The 26,119-nt window shown below is 36.6% G+C and overlaps 1 protein-coding gene across 5 annotated transcripts in view; it reads right to left on the bottom strand.

Moving 5' to 3' along the window:
- The window catches only part of LOC149623486 (protein slit-like), a 327,465-nt gene that overhangs the window by 122,205 nt on the left and 179,141 nt on the right, over positions 1–26,119 (bottom strand). For all 5 annotated transcript variants that reach the window (XM_089852459.1, XM_089852458.1, XM_089852457.1 and 2 more), the window contains one exon: positions 6,767–6,838. In XM_089852459.1, coding sequence (XP_089708585.1) covers positions 6,767–6,786 — 20 coding nt within the window. In that variant the 5' untranslated portion in view covers positions 6,787–6,838. The remainder of the gene's footprint in view (positions 1–6,766; positions 6,839–26,119) is intronic.

The raw sequence follows: 26,119 nt of genomic DNA, 5'->3' as shown, positions 1-26,119 counted from the left end.
TTGGTATAGGGATCGCGTGTTAGTTAAGATTTAAGGCATTAATTGGCCTGGCGCGGTTTTTTTTACGGTGTATACACCCGCGGAACGGTTTCGCGGTTATGTTTTGAGAGCGGGGGCCACGAATATGGGTGCAGCGTTATTTTTGAGCCATTTTCAGTTCAGTGGGTAACTAATTTTTGGTTGTAGAAAAAAAAAAACATTTTGATTTTGATTCGCTTCCAAAAATTAATTATAATTATTAAATTATCATGTCAGTAATAAGTTTAAATGTTACGTAGGCATTTTGACGTCATTATTTTTAAAATACTTATTAAGTAATGTTTCCTATATTTTAGACAGACAAGTTTTTCTTATCATATTGAATTTTTAAGACTTGCTTTTATTTTGTGGCAACATATAATATTATTTAAACCATTTCTATAGAACATTTTTGACTCAAAATTACCTATAAAGAAAACCCCACTACACTCTGGTCCTACCACCTTTTATTGGAACACGTGCTAAAAGAAAAATTCCTTTATTTTGACATGATTGAAAATTTAGAAAAATATCTATTTCGACCATCAAACAATATTTTCTTTTGCGATATCCTTAACTTTTTAAACTTGAAAAGCTTAACGTTTTAACAGAGCCAATCTACAACCTGTACATCACGAATTTCGCGTAAAAACCGGTAGGATTAAGCATTAAAATTCTGTACAGTTCCGTTTCAAAATGGAAATTGAGACTCTAAAAACTAAAATACAAAATTGCGTCAATAAGTTGAAGAAGTTCCGCGTATACTTCAAATTATAGCCATGGGCCTCATTAAGATTACTCCCAAACACAATTAAATATAAAAATAAAATTATATAACATAAAACTTAATGTCTAAATGAGAGATTTCTCCTTCAAAATTAAAAATTATTAAAGGGCTACTAAAATGATCTCACACGTGAAGATAACGTCATTCATAATCCTTTAAAACAATATAGGAATATATTAATTAGAATTTAATGACCAATCAGAGAGATGGGTTATCGCTATACGGAATAGCAGTTGAATATCAAAACGTGGTACAAACGTATGGTAGTAAAGATAATATGGGGCGTGCAAGTACCACTTTAAAGGGTTGAAAATTATTAGATTATAAAACGCGTGGTCCTTGAGAGACCTTGAGTAGGGGAGTATAATATAAACGAGTAAATAATACCGGTATAAAAAAACCTGAAATTATACATAACCATAGTCACTTTAACCTTACAGACCTATCAAAGGCTTGCCTACCCTTCTACCTGTTTTCTTTATGTCTCAGGTAAAGTTGACTTTAAAGAAGGATGAGTTATATTAGACGCATGGTCATACCATACCGCCTCCGCACATTTTTCAAATTAAACCTAACTTTTAGTGAAAGGATTTATGGTCAAAAACAACCCATCCAGAAATTCAGACACGAAATGCGATTTTTTTCTTTTTTTTTTGGGTCTTCACGGACCGTCCAAGAATCCAAGATACGTTATAAACCAAAATGTTCCAAAGAGGATTTATTTACAGGAGAAGAAAAAAACTGAATTCTTTCCGGGTTTTCCGAACCAATATTCCCATAGCAGTAAATTTCATGCTTGTATTACTAAAGAAAAATTGCCTAACCAATAAGAAAAAGGCCCCAAAATTTTAAAATTCCCTGACTTCCCAAGGTTTTCCAGGATTTCCGGGTAACGTGCATGGCAACTCAGTCTACATCACCTGCACTGTAGAACAAGCCCTCAGTACCGTTACTAAATTTACGAAAAACAACTTTATATTTCACTAATCCCGAAACGACGTCAGACAACCATACACTTGTCACTTCAAAGGAAGCCGATGTAAATTTCGTATAGATTTATTTTGCTATTTAAACCAAAATTTATAATCCCAAGATTGATCGCGTTCAATTCCAAACGACACATGAATCCTCCATGTTTTCAAATGGATGGAAAACGAAAAGGGGTGTTTAAAGGGTTCTCTAATACGTGACCGGGCATTTCCGTCACGATTTTAAACGTTAATTCTAACTTTCTTTTTTAGCTCGTGAATCAAACACGAGGGGGCGTGAAAAACGGCGAATAGAAAAAACCTCTTATACTGTTGCATCCAACTTCGTTCAAAAGTCTACAGTAAATAAAACCAAAGTTCTTACTACTTCAAGGGTTACATTTAAACAACATCTTTGCCTACAACCTCCAGATGATATACTTCTTACGGAGTTTCAAAAGTAACGAAATTTAATGGATGAAAGTGTTTTCAGTTATAAATACACCGATGAAGTCTCCTAATACACTGACATCCTTTAGGATCTAGGGTTGCGATGATTGAAAGAGGTCACGAAGAGCATGCGTGGAACTTATCTGACCCCTGCATGCACCCATTAATGTAGACGTACATACGTACAGGTATTTCTATTCTGACAGTTTATACAATTTAAGGGTATTATCGTGTGTTAAAAACAAGTTGGGAAAACCAAAATATTACCTCTCCGAGTCAAGAGGTCTACTACTACAAACTTATTTACCTAGATATGGAATTATTTCTCTTTTTTGAAGTAAAATTTACTAAATATTGAAGCAGTATTCCAAGCATAGCGAATATACAGTAAAGCAGACGACATTTTACATCCAATAAGGATAAATCTTGGACACATGGAAATCAGTCAATGGGGAAAAGCACAGGAAATGAAGTCTACGCTTCAGCTGTTTACCGTATATTCACTTTATATTATGGAATAAGAATGAAAACTTCAAAGCTATGATCCGATAACGATTAGCCCTTTCACTGATCTAATTGCTACCATGATGCTTTCTTCTATTATAAAATCTAAATCTAATTATTTAAACGTGTATTTAACTTTCGGCTCACTCTGAACCGTTAATGTCCCTTCATTACAGACACGATTATCAAAACCCAGAGTTTACTCCACCTCAGGTCTCAATTATTTACTCTTTGGTTCACTAAGCCTATTGCGGATCAAACTTGATTTACCCGTCAGAATCCAGGCCATAGCTTTCGTCAGGAAATAATTAAACCAAGGATTATTCTATATACAGATGTAGTATAGCTTAAGTAATATATAAACAGCCATTTCAAATAATAATATTAAAAAACATCCTTGGAATATCAAAATGAAACAGAGCTTTAAAGCTACAAAAGTACTAAATGCATCGTAATTACGAAAAAGATTTCCACATATTCACTTTATATTATGGAAAAGGTGAATATTAAGGTTCTGTAGGATTTCTTAACACATCAAAACAAAGCGAACTGCTAACTCGGCGCACTAGTGTGATAACGGACAGACACAAACAGACAAAAAAATAGACTGCTTTTTAACTCTTTCCGTATTAATTTTGAATTGAGAAAAGAGATTATCTTAAATATTAAAATAAATATAATTAATATTTAATATTTTCTTCGTTAGTTGTTCGCCTTATTGAGCGTTACATCGTTTTAAAAAAGAATAATTAAACAACCTTCAGAGACTTGACTAATATTGACGTTTGAATTGAAGGATATGACTGTTGTTTTGCCTTACTCAAATAGGTAGTATATAAAGGATTCGAATCGCAGCTGTAGATAAGAACATCGCAATTGCGTGAACCTTGGAGGAAGACCCCTCCATTGGAAGGCTAGACGTTTCTCGTAACCCTAGCCGATCGCCGCGTATGTCTTAACCTTAAGGATGATGGTGGTGTTAGAAGCCAGGTGTACAGACTGGTGTCCATGTGGGATGGACAAAAACAGAGACCAGAAGATGGTGGTGTTAGAAGCCAGGTGTACAGACTGGTGTCCATGTGGGATGGACAAAAACAAAGACCAGGAGATGGTGGTGTTAGAAGCCAGGTGTACAGACTGGTGTCCATGTGGGATGGACAAAATCAAAGACCAGAAGATGGTGGTGTTAGTAGCCAGGTTTACAGACTGGTGTCCATGGGGGATGGACAAAAACAAAGACCAGAAGATGGTGGTGTTAGAAGCCAGGTGTACAGACTGGTGTCGATGTGGAATGGACAAAGACGAGAAGGTGGTGGTGTTTAGAAGCCAGTAAGTACTGACTGGTGTCCATGTGGAATGGGCGAAAGACTAGGAGATGGTGGTGTTTAGAAGCTAGTAAGTTCAAACTGGAGTCTATGTGGGGTGGACAAATGAACAGAGTTGTTAGACAGGCAATGGAGTAATAGCCTGTAAGTGGAATACAATTTCCGGGACTGTAAATTCGGTCTGGAAATTGAATACACGTTTGCTCCGGTTTGCAAACTGCGAACGCGGTCACGTGGGTGTAACAACGGACAGACAGACAGACACACAGACACACAGACACACAGACACGTCGAAATTAGAACCTCTCCGTGACATACGTCACTCGGAGAGGTAAAAAGTAAAAAGCAAACAATTTGAAAGAATTTAGTTTCAATCCCACGAGTTCTCTAAGTTTCTCGTATAACTTACGCTCTCCATAGAAACAGGTTCATGTCTAATGTACAGCATGCATTTTAAAATTAAAAAATATTTTTACATTACATTACAGGTCGTGACTCGCGAGGTCAAGTGTTAAAGTAAGAGTTAAATTTGTGATACGGATTTTTAGATATTAAATACTGTGTTTTACTGATAAGTCTGCCATAAATTAAGGGGGATGTTCTTTGGGCGATTTTGAGTCAAACATGTTCTGCGCCATTTTTCCGTCTGGGGCACCGTTTTCAAGTTATGATGAACTTTACGGATGACCCATTAAATTTAATTAGGAAACTGAACTTGATACTGATTTCTAATTAAATTTAAAGGGGTCATCCCTAAAACATTCATCTCATAACTCGAAAACAGTGGCCCCTGTGGCAAAATTTCATACCACATTTTAGACTCAAAATCGCCCAAAGAACATCGCCTTTAAAATACGGTAGACTTATCACAACTGATATTTTCTGCCCATCATATTCACAACCCGATATATTCAATTAGGGACCAAATATGTCTGTAATTTAACATTCCCCTTTATAGTATACATATAATTTCCAAATTCCCTAAGATAATCCTATAATGTCTATAATTCCGAAATACTTTAAAAAAACACGTGTGTCAAACCGAAACGTAAAACCATTTTATAAGTTCAGAGATAATTTAAAATTCCCCGAAGCCGCGTGCACACCACATCAATTTCTTACATGGCAATAAGTCTTCTAGGATTTCAAATAAAACAAAAAAAGGAAACCTAATATAAAAAAGCGAAAATTACAAATCTCGTTCTTTTCCTTGGCCTGAATTTTTGTTTCTTTCAGACGAGGAAGAACTATGAGATGAAATAAAAAAAAAAGAAATAAAAAGAATTCTCGCTTCTTTTGGACCTTACACATCCTCAATCCTTATCATTCCCCCAGCGACTTTTCCATCACCTAGCAAATCCCGCGCGAAACTTGTCGCGCGCGTTCAACCGTGCTCTGACAACATCACAGTTCGCGACATCAGAAAAACGACGGGACTAAAGTGTCATATACCACAGGGTTCATACGAAATTTCCAAAAAAAATCATTTCCAGGTATCGAAGTCACTTTTATATTATAAACTATCAGAACTCTTAAATATAATTAACTAGCTAAAGAAATGTATGAATTTATATTGGGTGCTTCTGATAAGTCTGGCATAAATTAAGGGGATGTTCTTTGGGCGATTTTGAGTCGAAAATGTTCTGTGACATTTTGTCGTCCGGGCCACCGTTGCTCGATCAATGAATTTTCACGATTTTTATAGATGTCAATTGCTTTCCCTGCCTGTATGAACCCTGATCTAAGTACACATCTCGTGACCTAACTCGTTCCTTACTATCCATGGCAAGAATTAACATCCTATTACATAACTCTCCTATGACACGTACACTTCAATATTCAAGGTTTATGCCGCCTCAAAACGGAACAATGGGGAAAAAAGTTAAAAAAAAATGCCAATCCAAATTCTAAGTTAAAATATCTACCTCATATGAAACCGTTTTCCCATAAATATAAAACTCCAAATCAACATAATTTAGACAGTTGAGTATAAAAGAAGCCTTTAAATCCTCATTAAAACATTAGCAATTGAGCTATTACAACGTTTTCAGTTATGTCCAAAATTTCGCAATCTGTATCTTTGTATTATATTCGATTTATAAATGTTGGGAAAGCAAATCGTGATATACCTACAATATTTGAATTTAATTTTCGTCGAATGAACCCGAGTTATTATCAAATAAGAGTCCTGAGGCAATTCTAACCGAGCCACCCATCACTGATGTGTTCATTATACCGTTGTATTATTATATTTGAAAATTAGCGGTTAGGGACTTGGCGCGGTCGCATCAAATATTAATTTAAGGTAATTATGGTTGGCGCATAAATTAAACCCCAAACAATACCCGCTATAAACTCAACGTAATATTGTGGTTTCAAACGATGAATTATGCTAAATAGTTTCGACCACGAAAGTAGATGAATTTCACGACGATGAATTTCCATCACTAGGTAATATCAGAAATGGATGGAGGGGGGTTGAAAGCATATTAATTTTCTTTTACACATCAATTTTGTCCCTACAAAATACCCTTTTGGTAAATTAAGAATTTACACCAAAACTACACCAAGAACTGCACCGATTCATACCAAAATTAAACCATCTTTTGAACGATTTGCATTTCACTTACAGTAAAAATTTCAAAGCATTGGGACAAAAATAAAGCGTGTTATCTTCCCTAAAATTACTTCAAATATGTTGAAATGAGACTTACAATATTCGAACGTTCTTCATTCCTTCCAGATCCTCATTTCGAACCACGGTAATATTATTCCCTTCCAGATCTCTACAAAGAAACGAAATAGAACAAAATAATGTTAAATATGCATAAGAAACTGTACAAACTGAATAGGTAATTTCGAAAAAAAAATAAAATTTCTACTTCAAAACCTTATATAAGATTTAAGCCTAAATTGACTTCGTAGGCTTGACATATTCTTATGGAAGACAGAAATCCCTGGAGTTTTACCTGAAGGTAAAAAGCACGCATCGCGAGGAAGTTAACGTCTTAAAGTTACCATATTTTAGTTGTTAAACTACGGTTTGGTTTTCATTCATAAGAAATGTTATGGAATCCCATCCGGCTTTAGAGAAAAAAAATGTAAGTTTCATCATCATGATTTTTTCAACAGGACAAAAGTGGACGAAGAAAAGACTGAATTGGTGAGATGAAATATCATCTTCCGAGGGGTGGGATACTCAACATTTTCACGGAAGGTTAAACCTTTGAGCTTTCAATGTAAAATTAATAATTTAAAGTTACCATGCAGCGGTCTAAGATTGGGTTTAGCAGTTGTAGTACAGCACCAAATTGTTCATAGATAGAACTTTTGACCAAATATTTTAACTATCCTTGATGTTCCCTTCATTTTAATCAACAATTTATTCAAATGATATTTTCAAGTTTTCCAGGCTTTCGTGAACTGTCCAACAACACGGACGGGAGGAATAATCCAAGCCACAGATTGCAATCTCTGTAGACAAACATTAAAAAGAATGGAATGGGAGAATCTCGGGTTTTGCTTATTTACTCTGAACTTTATTCATGAGGAACCAATGAATGTAGAGAAAGTTAAGGGAGTACCGGAATAGCAGAGAGTGAAAAGGTGGCTTTAAACCTTCCACTCAATTCATGGCTACATCATGTACATTTGAGGCAGGAAAAAAAACTCCGTAGGTTTAACAGGGACCTACGTCTGGTATAACTCGAGGGGGTAATCACTATTAGATCTCTACAACACCAATTACGACTTCATTATTTAGCTTTATCAATGTTTCGCGGGAGTGACTAGACCCTCGAAATAACGCTGAATTTCTGAAGGCAACATTAATAAAGGTAGAATATCCAAAGGGAATTAGATTTTAACATTAAAATATTGAGATTAGTTTCTGATTAAACAAATGCGTGGGTTTCTTAATGCATAATGAAAACTGGCTTCTTTTGAAATAAACAGATGAATTACTAATAGAAAAATAAATTTATATATTGAAAATTCATTACAGATTGAAATTAATATAATTCCATAAGACCAAAATTCAATGAGAAGGAAACATAAGTTAATAAGCATACGACAACCGTACTAAACTTATGGAATACATAACCTTATCATTTTAGTAATATCATAAAAAATGTTTCCATATATAGTTCTAAGATTTACCGCGCGTTAAAAATTTTCCCATATATGAATTATTTAAAGGAAAACTTTGGGCAGCGAGAGACTCAAACGGAGGGCGACGAGTTTTGGGCGCGAAATAGAGTCGCGAGCTCGGAAGGAGGGCGCGAAAAAAAGTCATCACGCGATGAAATTTACGACTTCTGAAGTGTTATAAAAACCTCTAAAACTATATTACAACTTTCATAGTTGAAGTACGGGACTTAAGTCGAGAGTAAACTAAATTAACTCCAGAATATTCGAGAATAAAAGTGAAAATACTTTGTAACGTACGCGAAACGTGATGTATTTAAACCGCAGTTCTTGTGGTAAGTTACGGGTTTCGTTGTAGTTCCAACGAGTGAACTGGAATTTACATCGATTGTCACCAAATTTGAATCATCTGACATATACAGGGTGTTTCTGATAAGTCTGGCATAAGTTAAGGGGGATGATCTTTTGGGTGATTTTGGGTCGAAAATGTTTAATGACATTTTGCCGTTCGGGTCGCTGTTTTCGAGTGTTTGCGTCGTTTTTTAACAACGTTGGAAATTTGGAATACATTTGCAACAAAATTAAGTCAGTTATTCAAGTCTGAAATTGAATCTTAATTAACGTTACGGAAAGGAATTTCAAGATTCATGAGGGAATCTCAATCAATTCTCACTTAAGCCTCGAATGGCCTAGAAAAAGGGGCGCGTGAAAATTCATACAATTTTTTTTTCTCACCCAAAGTCATACTTTGCCGCCAAAATACTTCACAGGCTCGTTAGAGGGCCCCACGATCCTATCCCTACATGGATCAAGAAAAATTGTCGGGGGTGGAGAGAGTAATCTATAGTTGGTTACACTCTTTGAAACCGTATTAGTAGCCTCAACATTCGAAGAAGGGTACCTTGCCTTCTAAGACTGCGAATAACTATAATTCACGGGCCTCGGTTTGCTTATTTAAACCACGAGAGGGCGGATGTAATGGAAGTGATGCTTTTGTGTGTACTTTGCGACGACTAGATGTTTTAGATAATGGTTATTTTTTTGCACACATCTGTCACGCGCAACGAGCAAGGAGGGGAGGGGGGATAGAAACGGTAGGGATGGGGTAAAAAAATTCATCTTTTAAAAGGACTTAACAATAATGGTTTTTGGAATGGGTCGGTATATACTTTTGGATTAGGGCTGCGGTCCGAATTTTCTATAATAATTTTCTCTAACGTTATGAAATTATAATGCATAATGGTATACCGCCCAAACCATAAAATTGTCTTTCTTAAAAGTCGATCAAAGGAAGCTCAAGAGTTCTCCGGGATTGCATCCCAAAGTTAGGTAAAATCCTTAGAATTCCAGCTAAAGTTCTCGTAGCAGTGCTTAACAAACCTACGACTTATCCCACTAGAAATGTTCGCAGTTCAAAATCACTCTCAAATAAATTCACCTGCTGAACCTTTTCTCATTTTAACCAGGCTGAAAAAACCTGCGACCACCATAAACCCACGTCTTCATCACCTTAAAAAACTAAATAAAATAAAGAAAACTTTCAAATAATGTTCCAAAAAATGCAAGCAATACAGTTATATAATATTAAAGTTTTTATTTTTCCCAAAACGTGTTGCACCGACTTTCTTCCTCTAATTCTATATGAAATGCCAATAAAATTCACCCCTGAGGTCTCATTATACGCTGCTATGGTCTTATAATAAAAACACCTACTATATTACACAGGTAGGTACCTTTTCACCTCCCATAGGAAAACGCTAGGTTATAATACGGCTTATAAACTTTTAATACCTGGCATGTAGTTCGTGTCGTGTGTTATGAGATCAAGAAAAAGGTGACTTTTTTATCGGTTCGCCTGTCTCCGTTTAAAAAAAGGTGGCTGTAGCGACAATCGACAATTTCTTTTTCGTTCAACCTTACCCTTCTCCTACCAAGCTTAGCGTGTATTTTTTACGATCTAACATAAAATTTCTCTCGTGGACCAAACACCGCGAGGGACTCTTTGACTACATCGTATTAATCTGAGCTGTCCTTTAACCAAACTTGGTAAAGGTGTATTGGGTTGAGAAAAGCCAAGGCTTAAGATTAGGTCCAAAGGGAGTCTTCTACATAGCTAAAAATAGCTTACAATATTCATAAATAGTTACTAGAAGTTCAAAAATGGAAGTAATAAACTCGGACGTCGACCTGACCCCTCATTGAACCTAACGTTACGTAACCTAAACCTAGCTATAAAATCGGGGATAAGACGGCAACTCGACACACAATTGTGTGTTAGGCTTAGGATAGGTTAGGTCCAGGTTTGGTTAGACTTTGGGTTAGGTCCAGGTTTGGTTAGACTTTGGGTTAGGTTCAGGTTTGGTTAGACTTTGGGTTAGGTCCAGGTTTGGTTAGACTTTGGGTTAGGTTCAGGTTTGGTTAGACTTTGGGTTAGGTTCAGGTTTGGTTAGACTTTGGGTTAGGTTCAGGTTTGGTTAGACTTTGGGTTAGGTTCAGGTTTGGTTAGACTTTGGGTTAGGTTCAGGTTTGGTTAGACTTTGGGTTAGGTTCAAGTTTGGTTAGACTTTGGGTTAGGTTCAGGTTTGGTTAGACTTCGGGTTAGGTTCAGGTTTGGTTAGACTTCGGGTTAGGTTCAGGTTTGGTTAGACTTCGGGTTAGGTTCAGGTTTGGTTAGACTTCGGGTTAGGCTCACGTTTAGGTCAGGTTGTCGTCTTCCACTCCTCAAAGCCAAGGCTATACCTAACTCTAACTTAACCTTACCTCAACTAACCTAACCTAACACACGATAAATACTATATGGTATCTGATAGGTGCTGTCTTAACCTGCACTTGGATATATTCAGCCTCAAGATACTAGTCAAACGAAGGTTAGAAGTATTTCAAATTATAACCTTCTAGTACCACTAATAACTTATAAAAACCCTTCCTTAGTAATGAATATTACGGTTGAAATGAACCCACGTGTTTGGAGCAAGGTGGGCCATTAAAATACATAAAATGGTCTTTTTATGATGGCAATAATGTCACATTGCGTGAAGCAAAGTTACTTACTTAAACACTTTCCGAAAGCTATAACTATATTAATATCGCAGTATTAAATAAAAAAGAAATGAAGCCTCAGACTCAGTCAGTGACTGCGGCGCATGATGGGTATGAAAAAAAATCTATTATTATAATAAATTGGTTATCTTAATTTACCTGTACATTGATGGTTTCTTAATATCAAGATAACTCAGCTTTATATTAATTTAATAACTAGTTATTAACACATTAGTCTTAAAACAATTACAATACTCGCGAAATTACACGATTTAATAAAGAAATTTGAGTTCTAATGTCGTTTTAGTCAACGTGACAGCGTCGGCTAACTAACTTTACAAGACAATGACTCATCGCGAAATAAAATCAAGGCACGCTTACGAAGAGGGGGGGGGGGAATTAACAGGATTCTCGCCTAAAAATTGGGTCAGTCCATTTCTTTTAATTAAGGTGTGCTATGGCGGTTCATTAATAAAAATATCAATTGAAAGAGTATATTGTTACGGAATAATGAATATTTTTTTTAATAAATTTATAGATTGAAATATCTACTAGATATGACGTCTCCAAAGCTAAAACTACTTGCATTAAACGTACAATCTATTTAAATTGCCTGCAAGAAGGAAATGAGGAAAAGCAACAACGAGTTGAAATCAAAGTTATCCAAAACTACGTAAACACACCTAAATCATCAAACCGGGTGCTTTCTTCAAATAATAAAAACTCCTAAAGAGATGGAGAAAAAGTCACACGCCATTCTTGAACAAAAATACAGGTGGCGCATGGGATGTGAACCAGGGCTTTTTGGGTACCCTTTCTAAAGTGTTTTGTTGCCCGGTAACCTATCTCTTGGGTACACACAAAGTCAGAGAGCACCAGGAAAAAGAAAGTATACAATGAGGTCACGCATTTAAACTTTTTTTTACCTAAAAAAGAACTTGAAGAAGAAAAACAGTCTTTAGAGAGATGAAAAGGAGTTGCGCCTTTTATCAAATTCTATGGAGGATGTTACAGTATCATTTAGAAAAAAAGGTGAGGCAAAAGCATTAGAGAGAAAGGTGCTCGGAGAAAATTGGGCATGTCGCTTAAATTGAGATAAACGGTTAAAATTTACGCTTTCTTAAACTATTTTTTTGTGGAGGTTTTAAGGAAGGGCTACGTGGACTTCTTGTTTAAGGCAATTAGGATATTACAAGTTACCCGTTTCAAAGGAGAAAAGTTTTGCTTGTAAAAAGGATGAAACAGCTTCTTTACAGTTTAGGGTCATTGTAGTATAGTTAATGAAATGGAAGTTAACTAACAACCTGAGAACGTACTATATTGAATTTCTACGAGAATTTTAACTAAAGTAAATCACTCAGAAAAGTCCCTGAGCTGTTAATATTACTAATCGGGGGGAAAAACATGTGTCGAAATAATTTATGTCAGACTTATCAGAAACACCCTGTATACATTTTTTCTCAAGGTATTCCAGGAAACGTCAAAAATCCAAGTGACTTAAGCCTATTAGAGTATATCTTCCTTTGTATTTTGTTGAATTGCAAATCAAGACATCGCGTATATAAAAACGTCACAAATCCCAAAGACCTTGGATAATACCATCACCTATTGAAATCTAAGAAGACCCGTACAAAAACTTTATAACATTTTCTGGATTGTGAAACTTAGAAGATTCTCCAAATATTTTATAAATTGCGATAAAAAAGTCACGGTTAAATTCAAAATATCAGTTAATCTTCAATTCAAAACGACTCGAGCCTTCTCTTATATATATATTTTTTATAAAACCTCCCTTTCCTAAATCTGTAAGAGGACATAAACCTAAAATACTTAATTTACGATTTTGCCAGGACCATATCTTAAAAATGTAGGATTTAAGAGAGAAAAACGTCTCAACTTCTCTCTCTCTCTTCTTTGGGATGGAATTTCTTCCCTCGAAACTTGGGCTAAGAATTGATTAAGTTAAAAATGGTAAGGTTCATCACACCAAGCGGTCCATGGTGGTTATAATTCGTCCTTTACTGACAAGAGGGTGGATAGAAACTGAGGTGAAAAAAATATTGCGTAAAGACATACACCCACTATATTGACTTGGTGTGGTAGTTGAGGGTGCCAAGGCTTAAAGATAATAAAAACGGGTAGGAATATGAAGTTGCTTAATTGAAGTGTCTAAAAAAGAAATAACCGAATCAAGCGCACGTACGTCGAAATCGAACTTGTTCCTAAAACTTTATTACCTGGCGAAATAAAAAATGGAAGCCTACACTTCATGGTTTTATATTATACCGGTACGTCGGTATATATTTTCTCCGAGTGACCCTTGGTCTTAAACCTGACTGATTCTGGCAGCAGCCTTGTATTTTTCCGATTTTACCCCGTCGAGCAGACGTTACTAGCATTAGAAATGAGCTAGGTATGTACGAAACTGATCTCGTATAGTTTGAGTTTGGGATTTATTTTTCTCAATGGTAAAAGAATCTCAGGGACAAAAAACGGAAAACGAGAGAAAAACCTTTATGTTTTCAACAGTGAACTTGAAAAAAGGAAACAGCGTTTGACGGAATAAATATTTGAAATCTAGAAAACTCAAACGCCCAGCGAATACGCAACACGATTTCAAATAGGCATATCTTTCTCCATGTATACTATTTTTGTCAACAATATACAATGTCAACAGAATTCCAAATAATATATATTAAAACGCAACAACATTTATTTCTCCTGTTGTTATTTTTTGTTAACAACAACACTGAAAGCCGTGTTCGAAGGAGACTACAGGGCGTTGGTCACGTGGTCAAGAATAATGAACGCGATATGATAGGCTTTATTGTAACTTTAAACACCACAAATATAGGTGGGACAAAAGGATCTGACTTTAGTGATATAATGCAATCCCTGAAAACTTTATCCCTCAATTTCTTAGCTTAGAAACTTCAAATTGAGTCTTGAAACTAAGTAAGTAAGCACTTAACTCAAATTAAAGTTAGTTTATAAAACGATGGAAAACATTTTACGAATAGTCAATATGGAGCCGTTGCGGCCGGTTCCTTATGATCTCTTCTAGGGAATTTCATCTTCCAAACAAGTACTTGAGAATAAAACCAGCCATTTCCTCGAATTAAAATCCGGTCCCATTAAATCATCCCCCTAACTTGAAAGCTTCTTTCAAATAAAACATTTTTAAAAAAACTTCATCCAGTGGCCAAATGAAAACACAAAAGAAATCAAAAACTTATTTTTTTATTTCCAAAGAGGAAACTTCACCACTCCATGAAAAGTACTTAAGTAACGCAAAGAGCAACAATTGATGGTGTCAATTTTACGCGAAATGACTGTGGGATTTTGGTTACAGCACAATTTGGCTTGAGCTATTGAAGACTGGTGATTTCAACTAATTAGAATCTATGGCCGTAAAACTTAATCCCAAATAAGGACTTATAGCTAATGCACGGTCCTAACAGTCCCTTAACTGAAATTGTCCTAAATTCAGTTATTGGAGTTAATTACACCTATTTTAACGCGAGTAATTTTTTCTATTTGAGTATTTGTACAATTTTTTTGGGGATTAAACTATCGGGCTACATCGTTTATATTTTAAAATTTCCATATGCTCGGCCCACTAACTATTGAAATAAGGCGCTGAACTAAAAGAAGAAAAAATCATCTTCGATGAGGCTTTTGAAAACGTTCTCGTTTGGCCGCGGCTGAAGAGATTGAAGTGAGCGAATTTAACGCTATTGGTGAGACATACACCGCGGCGCTGTCCTGGGCTCTAAATCTCTAATGGCCCTCGAGTTTGGCTCGAAATAACAAAGGCCAAAGTGAAGAAGACGAAGCCCTCGACCGCCTTCCCCACCAAATCTTGGGTCGCCCTTATAGGGAGGGTGGCTCTGGTAGTTCATTAAACAAAGGTTATCTCAAACTACCTTACATTGGTTGTTGGTTACCTTGAAACGAGTATTTCTTCAATTTAATCTACTTTTGATTGTAGTAGTGGTTAGATTAAAGGAAGACAGTGGGGAGGTGATATATACAGTCAGAATACTTCGGAAGATAAGGTATAGTGTATATAGGGAAAAGAGAGGGGGGTCAGGGGGCGCGAGCCTTGTCAGCGGCATGTTTAGAAGAGACAAGCGGACGTCAAATTCCGGCTAAAACAAGATCACGGTTCATTCGCATTATATTTCTCCCGAAATTCAATGTGGGGATAACAGAGTCTATATGCACCTGTTTCAAAGTTTCATTCAACTACCACCAAGAAGTGATATCTAGTTTATTAGGGAGAAGGTATAAATTCGCCACATTTCCAGCTTTATCTCCAGTGCAGCTTCTAAATTACAACCAACATCTCATTGGTTCTTGAAAACTCACGTTTCGCGACACGAATGACGAAAATTACGTATTTTCCGACTGAGGAGAGGAGAAATAGCCCGGCCTCCCTTTACGTCCCCCCTTGTATTTTGAAAGGGGACTAGCTGGGACTATGGCGCGCGAATACTTCGGCATCTTATACCTTCTCCCTAGAAAACTAGATAACACTTCTTGCTACCAAGTAGGAAGATTTTGTACGCATACTTTATTTTGAAATTAGAAATTACTTAATCTCTAATTAAAAGCATTTTATACTTAAATAATAAACAAATAACTCATCTTAATCTTAGGTTTCCATGAGCTCACTGAATCGTTATGGTTGCCAAAAAGCATTGGATATACGCATAGAAGAACCGGAATCAGTTCAATTCTATGACGTCTTACAAGGATTCTTGATTAAACTGATATTTGCTATTGGATTGTTCATAACCGCCAAGTTTAACTAATAAAATTATAACGATAAGCATCAACCACGAAATTTAAAACCATAAAATGAAATAAAAAAATGATATATGATCCACGCGCCAGTTAATTTACCAGAGCCTCGGATACACGTATGGCTTCCCCGCATTACTTCATCTCCAGATTCTTTAATTTAAAAGTACTTTAACACACTGCCAACTTAAACTGTCGAAATTCTGCCATATTTGCTTTGCAACCAAAGCTGAAACCCGAAGTTGGGCAACTCCTAAACCCTTACACGGCTGTTTAACAGTCAAATACCCGATAATATGAACAGGGCCATTAAATTTATATTTATTTAAAAAAAGAACTGAGCTGAAATTCACCAGCTTGTTTATAGAAACATCTGGGCACGAAAATGGGGCAAAAGTTGAGATTTTTGGCTCAATCTTTTTAAAAAATATTTGCCAAAAACCACGTTTATTTTTTTCTAAACTTTTTGAGAGTTGCTAGAAAGACGGTGGGAATAATAATACTTGATATAGCCCCTAGGTATTTGTTTTCTCACAAATTTCAGATGAGGCAATGTTAATAATAAGACATTGTGGTACTGTATACCAATGTCGCCCTGGCAATTCTCACACAGCCCAAAAAGTTAAAAACTATGGACCGTAACGTACTCAAAAGTCAGAAGGAAATGGGGAGATACAAGCTGTAACAATAAAAAACTACAAGGGGGTCCCTATCCCCATACGGAGGGGCCGCTACGTACATCCATAAAAAAATCTGATTTGTTTGATTGTTGAAGACAGCGCCTGCGCTCGGAGCTAGAAAAGTTTACAACTTTTTTGGTGTGTTTGTGTTTTTGCAGGGATTGTACTGTACCTTATACCGTGGTCCTAAGCCTAGTTACAGCGAGTATGGAGCCTGTTAAACAAGTGGGTACCATAACTTTACCTTTGGTATAAACTTAACCTCAGTAAAAGATGCAGAGTATTCTGGCAAAGAGAATATTGGTATATTCTCTTTGATTCTGGTAAGTCCCAAAATTTCCATCTTTAGATTGTACTTAAGTTAGAAGTGGGGGACAGTGATTTCATACCGACATTTATAGGAAAGCCACGATAAAATTGTCGCTTTTTTTAATTCGAACTAATTAAAAAATATTTTAAATTAAAGATACAAGCAATTAAGTTTCCTAACTGGGGCACAAGCTTGGATAAAGAAGCCATTGATTGTCTCACCATGAAAATGCATTAAGTATAAAAGTGGTAATTAACTATTGTAATCACAGTTTAAAACGTTAAAACTGAACGTTTAATTTTAGTAAAATCTTTCATTTAATTTAAGGAAATCATTTAGAATAATTTAGTTTAGAAATGCACCAAAGTTAGGAGTGGTATGTAAGATTGACTGCAGTACATTCTAATAATGAAAATTTGGTGAGAGCCTAGAGGGGTGTTTGTTGAAAGCTTCTAAGGACACCAAAAATTTGTAAGATGGAGGAGGGGCAACGGATAGCCCGGAGACATAAACAATGGAGGAAAAAATATTCGCCAGTATTTTCTTCTCTGTCAGATTTTATTGGTTTTGACATGTCGCGTCTGAGGCTGCTTTTTAACGCAACTGGCGACGTACGGAATTCCAAAAATTAGCGCAAACACTACGAGAATCACGTGGTTTGATGCTGTAATGTAGCGGTTTATGATTGGGTACAGGGAGGTACGCGATAATAAAAAAACAGGAAAAATACATTTACTCTCCGAATGAAATAAAATAAAATAATTCGAACTTGTCGCGTTAAAGAGATGGTGAAATAAAAATAGCGTAGAAGAACAGACATTTAAAATTTTCTTTGTCGAAAATGCATACGTTCTCTTCTTTTAATCACAAAATGCAAGAATAAATTTAAATATTTAGATGGATGCATTTTACCGTCTCTTTAATGAAAATTTCAAATTACAGACGTATATATATTTAACTAGGTAGTTAAATATAGCCCTAGTAGTCACTTTTCTAAATTAAGCTATTAAAAATTTAAGGTGTAATCGCGGAGCCTGAAATTAAATATTAAATTAAGATAATTTGAATTTCTGAGTGCTCAGATGCGGAAGAATTTTCAACTTCAGGATAAGTGCTATCAAAAGTAACAACGTTTGAAGCGGAGGAGATATAGATAGCTTTTGGAGGCGCCGTTAGCTTTTTCAAATTCAATTTATAAGGGGAAAAAGATTTGACAGAAATCTTTAGTGGATGGACGCCTCGTCCGCGTGTCAAGATTCGTTAATAATTCAGATTTAACGGAGAATAAGTGGATAACCAACATTGACATATCTCTCTATACATCGGAAATTTCCTTTACAATATCAATCCAAAGTAATACCCAGTCAATGGAAAACGAAAGTTACTTGTCACTATGTAATAGGTTATGCAAAGTTTCTGATCCTATGGATGGGTTTTACTGTATTTTGTCTAACCAAAACATCCTGGGTGGACAGAGTTCGAACATTTCAAGGTTTACCCTGACCTTCTATACTTCATTTTCACAATTCCTGACTTATTCAATACAAACCCTGCATTGGAAAACCGAACAATATTGAAAACCCAAAATCGCGACCACATATTACAAAACAAATCCACCAAGAATTGCACCTATTGACACCAAAATTTAGCCAAGTAAATTACATCCTATCTTTAATTAAGAATGCTTAAAAATAAACGAATTTGACCTAAAACAATTTCAATTATGACGGCAAATATAATTATTATTAAAAGTGGTTATTCCCTCGTTTTAAAACCCATTAGGCTATAAGTCAAAGATTAGCAGATGTTACAGATTGCGTTGCAAAGTGATGACAGCGGAGAGGACTTCCTAAACCAATTACTTGTAAAATTCGAAGGTCCCAATTCTCCGAAGCTCTCGACCCAAACAACTAATCGCGTCTAATGAAGTCGAGTATCAACCTTACGGGTTCGTTAATTACGTCATCAACTAAAAGGGTTAAATATATAATTTAGGACACGGTAAGTTCCTCGCGTCGTATCGAAATTAAATCCTCGGATTCTAATAGCTTGTCCAAAACGTCATCCCAACTGTCGCCGCGCGCGGCCCTGTCGAGTATACAGTCCCTATTTCCCGCCGCCCAAAACCATGTTTCAAACTCCACCCACACAATGGAACGAGTTCGCCCGAAAGATAGAGAGAGGCCCATGCGGAGCCGCCCGCACTAGGGCAAATCGGGAAGTAAAAATTTTTACTCCCGCTTCAATATTGATAATTCCTTAAAAGCTCAGGCATTTTACATACTTAACTTGTCAACTCGTATCGCGTAAAGTTTCAGAAGAGACGCTGCTGGTTCGTGCCCATACCATAGTTTAGTTTACTGTATATAGGGAAAGATAGGGCAAAGAGGCTGGTGAGAGGTGAAAACCGAGGACATTGGCGCCAAGCATTACCTTGATTCTCTGGTAAGCGCTGGCGTTCAGGTTTTCATATTTCCAAAATGTACTAAGTGGACTTTGTCTAAGTTCAACTCTACACACACTGAAGACTATATTTGTTTGACATTGTTATATTTGTTGAGAAATAACGGTTTGAGTAAGAAATATTTCACGATGGATTGTCCATCGTGAAATTTTATCAAACATTTCAAAATCTTCACAGTAGATAGTAAGTTGCGGTACAAGTTCCATAGTTCCACCAAACCTAACTAGCTAGCGGTTTACATATACCTAAACGTTTCTCTTAAACTTATTGGGACAATCATCCACTTATCCTTATATTGATAAAATTTGAGTTAAAATGTTTTAGCATTTAGATACTAATACCTTTTTAGATGGAAACCAGGGGGATCAAAAATGGACAAAGGCTTTTAGCTTTTGCTGGAGGTGAATCTATATAGCTCGCTTAATATAAAGCGTTGGCAAGTGATGGGTCAGAGTTCAGGGAGCTTTTTTGTCAGCGGATTAAGGACTATTTTTTCCTATTTTTTATTTCACTATAGTCGGGAGGTTAAAAGTTTAGTCTGCTTTTTGGCAGCCCATTTTTTTGCGGGAATTCGGCTCGGCTGTAGCCTAACATCGCAATAGGTTCTCTATAGTCTCTCTTTCTAATGCCATTGCTTTCGGGTCATCTTGGAAATGGTTTCGGATTTAGAGAGGCTGAGCTTATACCAGCACTTTACTTTTTTATCTATAAAGGAAAAGAATGGCTTAACGAAAATGGGAATTTTAAGTCTGCGGTGATAGATACGGTGGGGTTATGGCTTAATGTCCGAGACGTGACGCTCAAAGTTACGGATATTTTTGATTTATATCGCATTATCGAAAGGTTATTGGTTGCTTTTGACAAAAGCAGGCAATCAATCAGGTAAATTTAAGAATTTATATAAGACATAAGAACGTAACAATTGCAGCTTTGCATTGGCATTTTCTATGGAGTAATTTTCTTGGAGTGAGAACGAGGGTTCCTTTAAAATTGAATTAAATGCATCTATGTCTCCTTTAATATTGCTCCATGGTGGCAGATTGCTAACAACCAATGTAAAACGGCATTAACGTTTCACACAAAAACAATTTTGAGACCAAAATTCCCAAAAACTGTTTCAAATGAAACTAGTTCTATTCAGTTCAAAGTAAATCTGTACACATTCATCCCGGATAGTTCATGGGCATCCTAAACGGGTCCCATTTTATTCCCCAAAGCAATTTCGAATACTAATAAGACGCGAGTAAGACAAATTGTCCCAAACACGACCTTAATAACGACGAAAAAGTTATAGATAGATCGAGGATGCAGGGAGTACGGGCCTTTCAATATTATCTCCATCAATTTCCGAAAAAAAAAAAAAAAATAACACACCAAGAAACAATTTACTATTTGGTATATACCAGTGACCAACAGAGGGGAACGTCCATCAAGACCTAATTTGTTCAATCAGAAATACATCACCAGAAGTAAAACATTCCTAACTTAAAAAATTTCCAGAACGGTCCGTGAACCGAAATTTGAGGTAGTACTACTTATTTTGATTTACTTTCAACTATATAGTCGCGTTTTGCGAGGAATATATATTGTAAGTAATTGGTGAGGTCAAATAGGTTTAAACTAATTAGGAAGCATTATAAATCTTTAGGAAGGTTCCCTCTCGAGTGTTAGTATCGGATTTAGACGGGCTAAAAAAAAAGGAAAGTGGCAGCGCGTTTCTGCGGATGAAATCCGAGTCGCGACTTGTGGAAGTAGATATGAGCGCGGAGGGCAAAAGCGGGAACTCCGTGACCCGTTGCCATTTCCTCGGCTCAAAAAGAAAAGACTATATACTCTAGCACTCTAAAGAAAGAAAGAAAGACTAAACTAATGTACGGTACGAAGCGGAGGCCGAAAATGTTTCTCATTTTACAGCAGACCATACCAGAGATACATTTAACGAGGCAAGACTTTACAACAGAGAATACACTAAAGGAGTAGTATGCCTATCTTCTTCCTTTAAACTGAAGCTTTTGGGTTGCTGTTAAATCCTTTTAAGATTTTTTTCATAAGTATTACATTACCTATGCTTCGTAATACTAGAGACTTATTGAGAGCTCAAGAATGACAAGCGAGAATTGACTACACTCGGTGTTGCAGTCCATCTTCCTAGTCTGTACTAAGCCTTTGACAGCACCTCACCAAGCGTAGCTTTACGAGATTCTATCTTACGTTTCACCTACGTCACTTCATGTCAAACTCTCAGTAACCACTGACAAACTTATGGAACATATCTTATGACTTAAGCAATATTGTTCAAATTTATTAATTAATTATTGGGATTTTCCCAGAACTTTCCGAGGGCGCCTGCTACTCCTTATTTGTACTCTCACTGTTTTTCTATATAGTAGCTGCAAGGAACAGTACAGGGCCTTATCCTAACGTTAGCACTAACTAGTTGGGAATGATGAGAGAGAAAGAGGGGGTGTAGATGGGGGGAGGTGGGGGAAGTAGAGGTCGACAGAAATTACTGGAGAAATGGTTCTCTGATCGTTACAACTTCTCCGGAGAAATTGAGAGCGATTGCCAAGACATTTAGGGAAAAGTGATGGGCCACATTTGGGACATGATGTGGATTTATATTCCACGGTTCCCCTTTCCAAGTTGGTATTAGATGGTTTACTGTTTCGAGGTTTTTTTACGAAATTGTTTCTATTTCTTGTTTTTATTTTTACTCGAAGTTATTTTTCAATTGGTTAGGAGGCATTCGCATTCCGGTTAAGTAAAGGTAGTAGTATAGCTTTTAGAGTTAATTGGCTTAATCAATTGTCAAATTTAATATTATTGAATCGGTTGAAACTTCAGAGAGAAGCGCTATAGTATACAGAAAAACATTAAAGTAATTTCCACTTACACTTATATGACAGAATCAGGTCAAAAACTGAGAGCATAAAGGAGGCTATCGGATAAAGGAGGCTATCGGATAGTTTTTTTTGCCAATTTTAAATTTCTAAAATTTCCATTTGAATAACACCTAAAATAAATTTGCATAAATTTCCAAAAATACACAAATATAATATTGAACTTCAAAATTGCGTAAATATTGACCCACTCACACACACACTGGCAATGTCAATATTGCATAATATGTGAACCTTCCGCATCAACATCGCGGGAATTTGGAAATCAATAAAACTTATTACTACAATTTCTCACGAGGCAAGAATGTATATAACTTTGAAGAGTAAATGAACCCATTAATCCACATAAATAATAAGGCACCATTATACTTCCCCTGCCAAATGAGCGCCGCGCAAAAAACACTTAACACAATTACACAAAAAGCACCTTTTCATTTCAATTTCAAACCCCTACACAGAAAACCTAGTTTCGAAATCGACGAAATAAAAAGAGTTTTTTTTTTGACTAAAAGATAAAAAGCTTTTTAATGGTTAGTTAGCATTGTTTTCATTTCTCAATAGAGAAAGGCGGCCCTCCCAAGGAGTTGAATTTTTTTTATTTTCTTGAATGAAATGCCCGGAGGCAATCGAGTCCGCAATCAGACATCCCAGCGTCCTTGTCTCTCCTCTTACCTTGGTAAAGTTGGTTGGCATTTGTATTAAAGCACCATCTAGTTGAGGTTATAGGTATAGGCGATCTAGCTTCGCATAGCTTAGCATTTTACGACGGTTTTACCCAGGGATTTGGGGGGTCCCCTTTTATTGTATAATAAGGCTTAAGGGCAGGGTGACGTTATCCCGAATCGTTTCCGTAGCGGGGTGTCCTCCTCCACCCTCTTGTCCCCTGGTACGAAATATCCTTGACAAAGGAACCCCACCCCTAGAAACCTCCCCAAACGTCACCCATCATAGGTGCTATATACGACCATATATACCTTAGAGTTCGGATTATACTATGGTATACGAGGCAAGTTTCCTCTCGGATTACCAAATTCCTCCGATTCTGCATATATTTTTACGAACTGAACTGACTGTAAATTTATTTCGGTAAAAGTACAGTAATTTCGAAGTTAACAATTTCTACCTGTAGAAAGGTTACGATGGAAACCATGCAAATGAGATAGTAATTCTTCTTTCACTGTTTTCCAAATTTCATCTAATTTAATACGTCCATGTTCTTAATGAGAAAAGGGTCCATTGAAAGATGTTTAACCCTAACTATCAATTATTTTGATTTTCTGGGAATAGCAGTATTAGCGACGGAAGAAATCGGTATACTGAATTCCAGACCCAAATATAATAATTTTCAAGTGTTGCCTTGTTATTGTTCAGTTTTCAAACATCTTTTAACTATACTGCGCATGAAGAACGAATAAACTAACAAACTTTCCCAAATATATACCACCAGTTTCATGGATCTACTGTTTAGAACTAGTATGCCAATTTCTTCCGTCATCAGTACTGAGACACTCGGATAAAATAAGGCTTGGTTCATTCTCTCAAGCACGGCCAAGATATTACCATAAAAATTAAATAAAAATTCCATGCCCATTTAACGTTCAAGTAACTTTAGTTTTTTCTTTTTATTTCCTGAATAAAACAGCGTATAAATTAAGTCATTAGTTATTATATATTGCCTTTAGTTTCGAAATTGAACTAGGAATTGCGCGGTGTTTTTCGTTTTTCCAACTTAAAGTCTTTCGAAACTTAAGATATTAATCTTGGCATTTAATTGTCTTTTAATTTGGGTTAATTATGGTTAGTCTTCACGCTGAATTAAACGTCGGAAATGATATCCGTTAAAATAATCTAAACGACCCTTTCCCCCGGAATATTTCTAACAATGGCCGCGTACGGAAATGGATAATGGGTTCAAATCACGATTTTGCGCCCATGTTCAAAAATATTTTAGCTATATTTTGCGCATTTTTTTAAAAAAATAATAAAAATTTCGAGTTCTTTAGGCGTGGATTATATACGATGCATTTTTTTTTATTAATATACATAATGTAAAAATATCACGATTCCTAAGGATTACCTATAAAATTTCAGGTGTGTTCAACCGTCGTTAATATACAACGTCGAAATGGGAAATGGGGTTATACTTATACGGGCCTCAATATGGAACGGTACGGGTCAAAGGTCAAAATATTTAGGGGGAATTCTTTAAAAATGGGAGCATGCTTGGATCGTTATGAATTGCAAGTGACGCGGTGTATATACGCGATCCAATGAAAGGAAATACTTTCCCGCGTAAATTTTAAACTACACCACGTGACGTTTTTCCCTTATTTTGCTGCAAAATAATATAATTTCAGATAGTTTCCCCGGCGGTAAATTAATGAACTAATGTTAAACCATCTAACGATGTTTCCTGATTTATATGCCAATTAAGGTTCCGCTAATTGGCGAATTCAGAAAGTTCGAAAGGGATTCTGCCTAAAAATAATAATTTCACGCCAAATATTAAATTTCCCGCCAAAATAGCACCCTTTTAAATTGTACAAAATTTGCGTCAGACTTTGAAAAAGAAACAAGACGAAAGTCGAGTGAGTATACGTTGTAATAGCAGCCCCGGAAGGTACACGCAAATTACCATAGTGTAATGACATTACTAACAAGTTGAAACTGATAAAACGAGGAAAGCGCTTTTACACACTCTGTCTGGGAGATTCGATTCAATATTTGCTCTAAGCCTTTGGCTCCCTCAGGCTCGTAACATATACAAGAGATAGAATAGGATACGGAGAGAAGATCCCCGAGTATATACACATCTTCTTCTCTCGACTATAGTATAAAACGAGATATCTAGAAGCACTTTCATTTGCATAAACTCGGGGCAGCTCATTTCGAAAAGAGCGCCAACCCCGGGGCTGGCCTGCTCCACGCACCGACCGACCGTCTTTGAGATTAGCGCTCCAAATACTGGCTCAAAAAGAATTCTAAATGCAAGAGCAACGATTGATTGCTCATTTTGGACGAAGTGGTAACAATAAGCTATTTAATTATTATTCTACCAAAATAGTCCTGAAAGACTGGGGAAAAGAAGGAAGTCACTATTCACATGCCTTACAGCTCCAGAGTTCGGAAATATAGATTTTTCGAAATATATCAGTTAACATCCAAGAAGCCCCGGGTTAAGAATATATAGTCTCTTCGCATCTTCCAAGTTAAAACACACGCAAGTTTTTGCACGCTACATTATGCAATGATAACATCACCACTTTGCCATCAACAAAGGGATCTCCGCCAGAGAGATCTCAGAGCGGAAGGGTTAATAAGCCGAGTATTAGCATCACCCTTAACTACCCAAAATACTTCGAAGGCGCCGGCCAAACGGGGTGCGAAATCAAGGGGCCGGGAGGCCCAGCTAGCAAGATGCTCTTCCCAAAACAAAAGGAAGATGGTAATTAGTAACCGTGGTGGCTCTTATTGCCACCACCAGCACCACCTTCCGACTCACAATCCAACCACCCCCGCCCGGCTTTGGCGCGAGGCCTCAAAACTTTCGCCTAGGTTCTAAAGACAAAAGCGCGCCAAAAAGCTTTTCACCAGATAGGCCAATGCAGGATTTTGGCGCCAGAGTAACACGTGCGTTTCCTGGACGCGTGGGAAAGCCGTAACAGTTGGATCCAGCTAGACTATATACAAAAGTTTGTTTTGTTTCCTTCAGTAGGATAGGA

Source organism: Phalangium opilio, unplaced genomic scaffold (genome assembly GCF_054372755.1).
Source record: "Phalangium opilio isolate 3A_F unplaced genomic scaffold, DU_Popi_V2 ptg000113l_1, whole genome shotgun sequence".
NCBI lineage: Eukaryota > Metazoa > Arthropoda > Arachnida > Opiliones > Phalangiidae > Phalangium > Phalangium opilio.
The sequence above is the reverse complement of the archived record's forward strand: the minus strand, read 5'-3'. Positions and strand labels throughout refer to the sequence as shown.